Here is a 9,010-nt window from a genome sequence, read left to right on the forward strand (position 1 = left end):
TACACCGGCACCCACCCACATGCCCAGTGTACGTGAATAGTCACGTAATATTCCATTTCAGGTGTTTAAGTCTGGACGGAGATCATTTCGAAAACGATGTTGAAACGCCGTGTGGACGGAGATCATTTAGAAAACGATGCTGAAACGCCGTGTGGACGGAGATTGTTTAAAACGAAAACGTATTAGTGTGGATGTAGACTCAGGGAGCCGCAACAGAGGGGCTGAAGAGCCGCAGGTTGCCGACCCCTGTCTTAGTACCATAGAGCAAAGGTCTCGCTGAGATTTATTATCTTCCAGTCAGTAGTGTGATCAAACTGGAATATATATACGTGCTGTAAAATCACACAGAGTAAGAGCCAGGGGCGTCGTTAGGCCTATTTTAGGGGGGCTGAAGCCCCCCCCCAAATAATTTGGCATTATTGGCTTTAAAAAAAAAAAAAAAAAAATGTTTTTTTGGTGATGTCATTAAATTAAACTATTGTTTCTCACATGGACAAGTTATTTATAACTCTAACATGCTACATCTGTGTGTGCGTTCTGGTTTGTATGTTTTCTCCCCCTTCAAATTACAATTCAATAGCCTATCGTCATACTTAACGATATAAAGTTGTCAGGTCCATTCTTCATCCATTGTGTGCGGTCCTTTTAAGAATTAGGATTTGGGAGTGACGCGGATATGAAAGCTAGTTTATCCGTCTTTCCTTTACAAGCAGGAAAATAATTTCTCTCTCTTTATTTGAGAAAAGTTCACATTTGTGTTGTCAAATTTCACTATGACCCTGAAATTCTGTCTCTTGTGTTATCATATACTAAATGCAAGCAAAACTACAGAGCAAAATCACACTCTTTCTGATTGAACCAATCTATGAACTGTCTGAAACAATGGATATCCGCTGCGCCATATGGGTCCCAAAAAAAATTGCCAAACATGCCTCTCCCTTTGGGGCTACGCCCCCCCTTTCTTTGAATCTTAGAAACGCCCCTGGTAAGAGCCATATAAGAGAAGTTTTAAATACATAGAACAAAAGAAACAGTAGCGTATGATAGGGGAATACCAAAGCATTATATTACAGTTTTTGTAAGGTTAATCTTCCTCCAAAAAAAACATATAAATTAGAGCATAAATGGCAGATAACCATATATATTTCAACAGATACGGAGTATTTCCTCTTTAGATGTTTTTTTGTCTCATAACTTCCTTTATTATGCACAGGATATGCAAAACAATGATTCTCATCAAATGCTCTGAGAAGTCTGCCAATTCTCTCATGGTTTCTGCACATTTGTATATATATATTTCATCATCATCATTGTTTTATATCTTCATCCCGATTTCAACAGGGACAGAGTGTAAAGACGCCATAGTGGTCCTTTGGTTTTCAGCTCCATTGTCTTCTATGAATAGCCGTGGCAGAGCACCATGTCTGCTGTCTGTCAGCGATCAGTGTGATCCAGCCGTCTGATGCCCAGTGAGTCAGACCCACAAGGCGAGGCCATGAGGAAGTCAGGCTGCTTCCTCTGCCTCGCCGCCGGACTTGTTTTGAACAAAGGAAGGTTGTGGTCAATAAAAAACACACAATATGATGCTTGTATACATATATATTTTTTGTCAAACAGCATTTAAATATTGGCACAATTCTTGATAACTTAATTTTTTACTTTTTTTTGTATTTCTCTTGATTGCAGCTGGAAAGAAACACTTCTACTGAGCGGTACTCAGCAGGGTGGGAGAAATTCACAGGTGTGAAAACCGCAGGGCAGCAGTTTGTACACAAAGCTTAAGTATGTGCTTAGCAACCCGTGATCCAAATATTGAGAACAGAATCTTCACCTAATAACACATTTTCTTCTGCTCATTTTCTTGCCTGTAATATCTCAAGGCTTGACCACATCTTACATTTCAAATGGTCTCTGATCTCGCACTCCAAAACGACAGTACGCTGCTATACACTTACATCTAAAACCATCACCTTTTTTGCTTTCCCGTTTTTATACTCTGTGGTATCGATGTGCTTTAACCACAGGAAGTCACTGGTGATTTGGGGCAGAACAAATGGGGCACACCTGCAATCAGTACTGCTAACAGCTAATACTCGATGTCTGAAAGCAAATCATTGTTATTTATTTCAAAAGAAAGAAATAAAAAGAGAGAGATGTAGATCTAGAGAGAGAGATGAGTCACTTGGCTCTTCTTTTCTGAAAGTCATTATGAGCTCAAGACATCAAAACAAAGGTGCTTCTGGAGCAAAGGGGAAGTTCCTCATTTCGCTGCCACTCATTTGTATGCAACCAAAAGGCAAATTGATCAGAAACTGAAAAAAGAGAGAAAGAATTGTGATGCGTTTATTGTGCAACATTAATAAATTAGTATTAGTATTAGTACAAAGATTGCACTTATTCTTCATAAGAATAAAACAAGATGGGTGGCCAACAAAAGCAACTCTGGACGATCTCGTCTGTACATCTGAAGCCACATCCTCCAAAGAGCGAGCACACACACACACACACACACACACACACACACACACACACCCCACCCCCTCAGCTTTATCAATCAACTAAGGCCAAATGACATATTACACAAGTCAATGTGTCACATGATTTATCTCATTTTTTGGTTGCAATCAGTAAGTGTTTCAAAAGTGTGTGCCGACAGAAAGAAAGTTTGAAAGGTTATGCAAAAGTGAGAGGCGGAGACACACGCACACATGTTGGCAGAGAGAGAGAGAGAGAGAGAGAGAGAGAGAGAGAGAGAGAGAGAGAGAGAGAGAGAGAGAGAGAGAGAGAGAGAGGATATTTTGTCACTATGGTTACTTGAGCAGATCTTGATTTCTGAATGTCATGCTGCTCTCGTACAGGACAGAGTTCGTGGTAGTGCCGTCAGGACATCCCTTCTAGTTGATATAAGCTTTGCAAGAGAAGTGTCATGTCTTCTGGATCCGTGTGACTTAAGGCAAAGGGGAAAAGATATTCCATCTGTGAGGTAGGTTCCCTTTCACAAACTGTGTTGTTTTTGAAGGGTCAGGTTGAACCGTTCCTGGTGACACGACATCGCGTGTGAAGTGAACGTGGGTAATACATCGAGCTGTGTCAGTTTTGCAGTTTGGCTTGTGATGGATTTACATTGTGAGAGAGGTTGTATTGTATTCCAGACTCGGATATCTACTACATGAAACCTAATGGAGGATCATCACACCCTTACAAACTATATCCTCTGTACTTTAAACATAATTAATATTGTCTTATGAAAAATATAAAAAGCTTGCTCTTCTCTGAAGGAAATTCGGTGCTAAAAATACACATTTACAAGCTATCAATCTGAGTTACAACACCCACGGTTGTGGGTGACAGCTCGAGTGTTATTGGAAAAGCTCGAGTGTTATTGGAAAAGTACAGAGCATATTCTTGACATAAAACAAAGATTAATTTACAGATTGTTAAATGTACGTGTATAACTTCATTTGGATAAGAAAGGCATTTTAGAAAGTGATTATTTTTTTCTTCACTTGTGCTAATGAGCCAGGAAGCGTGTTTCTTCGCTGCATCATGTGCTCCAGCAGAGCGGGTTATAATTTTGGCTCCAACAATATGACTTTCCAGCGGCCTGCCATTCTAAGGCAGAGCACCCTGGGGAAGCTGACTTCCTCATAGACAAGGACGTCTCTCAACACACAGCTTTTTTTTTTTTTTTAATGCAGAGTAAGTGTGAGAGTGCTGCAGCTGTATTCAGAATCCCAGTCATGATTGTTCACAGACTTTCTTCATGTCACTTTTAGCGGCAAACAGCACGAAAACAACAGCTATGTCCTGTGAGTCAGCCAGTGGGGCACGGTTAATCTGTAAATCCTTTATTCTCATAAACAGGTTGGAAATGTACTCACAATGACCTCATACCCTTCAAATGATAAGCTGTGTCTTCATATACAAGCCCAATGATAAGTGAAAACAGGACAGATCCTTTAGCGCTTCAGTCAGACACCTGATTAAATCACATCTGACTTGTACCCTGTTTTTATGGGGGGTTTTTTTCACCTTTTGTTTTAAGAAATTTGAAGGCTTGATTGTGCAAAGTCTTGTTGAGTGACAGTGACTGAGGAAATAGACAAGTTTGGTGTCTGCTGGGCTTTGCTCAAAAAGAACCACAAGGTGGCACCGCACACCACAGAGAAGAAACTTTTCTATTTCACAGGACATGTGATGCACACTGTGGACATGTGAGTGGAACACCGGGGACTTCTGTCGTTGGACTTCGAGCCCACTTCTCCTTCCCTTTATTCTATGTTCTGCCATGTTTTCTTATATGCCTTATGCTGTGGGACCAATTACCCTCTGGGGATAAAAATAAAGGTGAAAGTTGAAGTTTTTGCTGGTAAATCAGCTGAGAGTTCACTGAAACTGCTCAAAACTATTTTTAGTAAAAGAAACGAAATTAAAGTCATGTCACCCTTATGTATTCTTCATTGGACCCTTCGATATGTGGTGAAATCATCAAAAGGATGTTTTGTTTTTAACATCATCTTAGAATTCATTACACTTCTATTACTACAGACATTTTCAGGTTCTATACTTTAATGAAACTGGCAGGAGTAATGACAAATACTGTAACTTTTCTTACTTCCTTTTTGAAAGCAAGATCTTGACAGAGTTTCATTTCAACGTAGGCATAGACTCAGTGTTTCATTGCTTGACACCTCCGATTTTGTTTCCTTTGAAAACACATATTTTGGATCAGAGGAGAGAGAAAAAAATAGCACAATGAAATAAATGTCTCACATTTAATTTTTCCTTTTATTTGCAGTTACTGGTTCCAACAATATCAAGATGGGTTCTACTGCTGCACCTGTGACCGTCGCCTTGTCATCCCCCAACAATGCCTCTAACGAGCCCACCTGTGACACCCTGTATGCCCACCGGGACTACGCCAGGGTCCTCATGCCTCTTTTCTACTCTGTCGTGTTCCTCGTGGGGCTGCTCGGCAACAGCCTCGCCCTCCATGTCATCCGTCCCAATCTGAAGAAGATGAACTCCACCACCTTGTACTCCCTCAACCTGGTCATCTCCGACATCCTCTTCACCCTCTCCCTGCCCCTGAGGATCGTCTACTACGCCCTGGGCTTCCACTGGCCTCTGGGCGAGGCACTGTGCAAGATCTCGGGACTCATCTTCTACATCAACACCTACGCCGGGGTCAACTTCATGACGTGCCTCAGCGTGGACCGCTTCATCGCTGTTGTCCTGCCTCTGCCGTTCGCCCGACTCCGGAAGATCAGCAACGTGCGCTACATCTGCGTCGGCGTGTGGCTGCTGGTCCTGGTGCAGACCCTCCCCCTCGTGGGAATGCCGATGACCAACGAGGAACCCGATGGCTTCATCACCTGCATGGAGTACCCCAACTTTGAGAAGGTCGACCACGTTGCCACCATACTGATCGGTGCCGTCTTCCTGGGTTACGTCGTGCCCGTGGTGACCATCCTCGTGTGCTACTCCGTCCTGTGCTCCAAACTCCACTTCTCCGCCAAGAGCAACCATTTGACGGAAAAGTCCGGCCGGAGCCGCAAAGCCATCGGCGTAATCTGCTGCGTGTCCCTGGTGTTCATTGTCTGCTTCAGCCCTTATCACATCGATATCCTGCAGTACATGATCCGCAAGCTGGTGTCGAGCCCCGACTGCGCCGATCTCACGGCCTTCCAGGTGTCGCTGCACATCACCGTGTGCCTGATGAACCTCAACTCCTGCCTGGATCCCTTCATCTACTTCTTCGCCTGCAAGGGCTACAAGAGGAAACTCCGGAAGCTGCTGAAGCTGCACGTCAGCATGTCCTTCTCCAGTGCTGCAAGGACGTCACCAGAAGGCTCCTCCAAGGATATTATAGACGGCAACAAGATCCAACTCAACAGTTGTACTTTTGGATCCGCCAGCGAGAGACTCACAGAGAGGAGATTTCACCAGGAAGAGTAAATGAAGGAACTGAGGCACCAAGAGTTACACAAGAGGCAAGGACCTTTTACGCTTGAGGCCTACTTTAATCAAGACCAGTCAAATAGTGTCTCGAACAAATCATCTTGACCATTGAAGTGGACTCACTTATGCCACCAGGGACTCCAAGCATCTGGATCCAAAATAAATCCAGCTATTACGGACTAAATCTGTTTACATAAGGAACGTTTTTTTTTTTTTTAAGAACATCAACAGAGCGACAGAATGAAATTCCAGCACTTCCTGCGTTTACATATTTTCTTATTAGTATTGGTGAATTTCTCAGGAAAGCAGAGATTACTGCAGCAATGGAAAGAAAGGAGGCTATAGTCTCCTGCCCGAAAAGACTTGAGCGCTGACGAGTATGAGCATGAAGCAGAGCGTTTCGGAGGTGGACAGTCGAGTTGACATCAAGTCATGCCCACATTTAAATTCCTATGGGCTGGAAAAGTAGTGAAAGCTTAGCTCATGTACAGTGTGTGAAGAGTGAAGCAGTGTACTCAAATGAAAAGCAACAGTGTAATATTTGCAACCGGACAATGACCTCACATCTGATCCCATCCTCACAGTGTTACTTTTATGTACTGAGGTGTTAAGGTAGAAGCAAACACGAGCTTCATTCCAAAACCAATTCAGATTCACAATCTCAGGTTGTTTTTGCCTCACGTTTCAGTTCAGTACATTGTAAAACCTCAGGAAAGTGTACACTCATTATTTCAACTGTCTGCCAACTGAATTAACCTTAATTGGTGGGAAAAGCACCACATGTTTGTCTGTTTTAACATTCATTTCCTTGTGATAAAAGTGTGGTCTATGATGTCACTTAATTTAAGGGGCCCTGCGGAGTTTTTCTTGTGAACATACAGAAGTTATGTTTACATGCAGTGCTGTTCACCATGATGCAATGTGTGTATTCTGGAGGTCTAACAATGTCTAACAGGTCTAACATGTGTTGAATGCATTTCATTCTTCATTCAACATTTGCTGAGCCAAATTTGTAAGTACTTTGAATCCAGCATTGTTTGCATCCATGTTTACAAACTTGCAGTCTTCTTTGCTGGTGCATATCTTGGTATGTTGCACAAGATTAAAAAAAACACTGTACCTTGAAACCCCACCCGCTGCACTTTGTTAACAGGGAACCTGGTTGTTCGATCTGATCCAACTTTTAGAATGTTACTTAAGGGTGAACATATTTCCCAGAATTAGCTTAGAAGGTCACGATTTAACATCAGATGGGTCAACCAAGGGAGTTCCTCAAGGATCCATTTTGTGGCCTGTGCTCATTTCAATTCAATTCCACTGACGCCACCAAAAAAGTACACACCATATTACATTTTTGAAACATGGCAGGTGTAGTTACATTTTCAAAATTCCTACATGTTATTCCTGTTGACTAAGACGGTGCAAAAATATTTGTAAATTTGAACAACTCGCACCTAAATCCCAAAACTATAGTGATAAAATTCAAATCTGTGATGCCATCAAGTATTAAGTGAGGAGCTGCTCCGTAGACAGTATATGATACACGTGTTTCACAACTGACAACATTACAATCCAATCAAGCTCATTTGGGTATAAAAGAGAAAAAGAACAAAGTCATTCGAGCATTCATTGTCTATGGAGCAGCTCCACACTTTGAACTTGATGACACAGGTTTGAGACTTCCTTCTGTGGTTTCTTCCTTTGGGAGATAGAGAGCAGCTCCTGTTCACATATATTGATTGAACTTTCCTAGGCCATGGAAATAACATATTAGAATTCTTCATTTAGGTGGTGCTCCCCTTTAAAAATGTACTATAGTATAACTTGGATGTATGATAATATGTACACAATATTGGTCCTAATTTTATATATAATATACAAAAAGCTATTAAAGACCAAACCGTGATATTGGATGTTTCTGCCAACAGTTTCTAAAATGGTTAGTATGGTTAAGGTGTTTTTAGGTTTCAGGATGTAGACCACGGTTATGACAAACAACTAAGGTTAGGTAAGGTTTTAGAAAAACAACTTGTTGGTCTGTAGCAGAAAGCCAAACGATCTCTAGCATGAGAGGCCTGATGTGTTACAAGTCTTTTCAACACCTTCACATTACTTTACACTTAGTAATGTGGAACATAGAGGCCACACTGCTTCCTGTGCTGTACGTTGGCAGCCGATGCAAATCACGCACTGCAGAATCGTGCAGTGAATATGAACATGATTCATGGGGAACATCTCGGCTGGTTTAACACCCCATCATAAGCAGACCTTTAAAGTTAATAGGAAGCTCTAGAAGTGTGATGTAGAGTAAAATCAGTAACACATCCTGTGGATCTACTCTGAGCATCAGGTGTGGGTGGTGCATATGCTGATTCCCTGGGGATCTTTCCTAAATAGATGATATAGTTATATATTATGTTGCTGATTTATATTTGTGCTTTTCAATGCTCTTTTTGATGTTGGATAATACCGTTAGTATTTTGCAACAGGTTTGCTCACAGTTCTGGATTTTGAGGAAGTCATTTACAGACATAACACAGCCCACTCATTTTGCTCTTAGTTTCGTTACAGGTGCTCAGCATATATTTACAAATCCCTTGTCAGAAAATATCGCTTTGTATCACAGACACTTCGTAAAGCATCAGGGAAAGAACAGCAGTTAAAACAGACCCAATATTTATCTCAACCCTTCTCCATGTGTGATCACACTCATACATCCGCAAGGCCTCAACAACAGATGGCGCGGAAACACGGCACGGGTGAAGACAGAGCAAATCAGAGTTCAGCAGAGTCAATTTCTTCACACTGATAGTGAAGCTCAACGACCAGCGAAGCCACCGCCGAGCCTCCCTCAAAACCACAGAGCAATACGGGTGTTTACTCTGAGCTAAATACAGTTTAGCCCTTCTGCTTGTTGTGGAAACATGAGCTCAATGCTGCTGTGTAGCCACAGTACAATACTAGAGCAGGGAACTGGAGCTGCAATGGGACGGGCAATCAACGACAGGAACTGTGTTGATAATCGATTAATTAAAGTAATAAAGCAGAA

General features: G+C 42.0%; 1 protein-coding gene across 1 annotated transcript; it reads left to right on the forward strand.

Annotated features, from left to right (window-relative positions):
- Positions 1 to 2,820: 2,820 nt before the first annotated feature.
- Positions 2,821 to 7,088, forward strand: LOC116401573 (G-protein coupled receptor 183-like). The gene is made up of 2 exons (XM_031880039.1): positions 2,821 to 2,983; positions 4,799 to 7,088. The coding sequence occupies exon 2, from the start codon at positions 4,822 to 4,824 to the stop codon at positions 5,956 to 5,958; it is 1,137 nt and encodes a 378-aa protein (XP_031735899.1). The 5' UTR covers positions 2,821 to 2,983; positions 4,799 to 4,821; the 3' UTR covers positions 5,959 to 7,088.
- Positions 7,089 to 9,010: the final 1,922 nt, after the last annotated feature.

This window comes from Anarrhichthys ocellatus, unplaced genomic scaffold (assembly GCF_004355925.1).
Source record: "Anarrhichthys ocellatus isolate YVR2014 unplaced genomic scaffold, GSC_Weel_1.0 scaffold537, whole genome shotgun sequence".
NCBI classification, from domain to species: Eukaryota; Metazoa; Chordata; class Actinopteri; order Perciformes; family Anarhichadidae; genus Anarrhichthys; species Anarrhichthys ocellatus.

Coding starts and splice junctions, on each gene's coding strand:
- LOC116401573 (XM_031880039.1), top strand. CDS start 4,822: ATGGGTTCTACTGCTGCACCTGTGACCGTCGCCTTGTCATCCCCCAAC.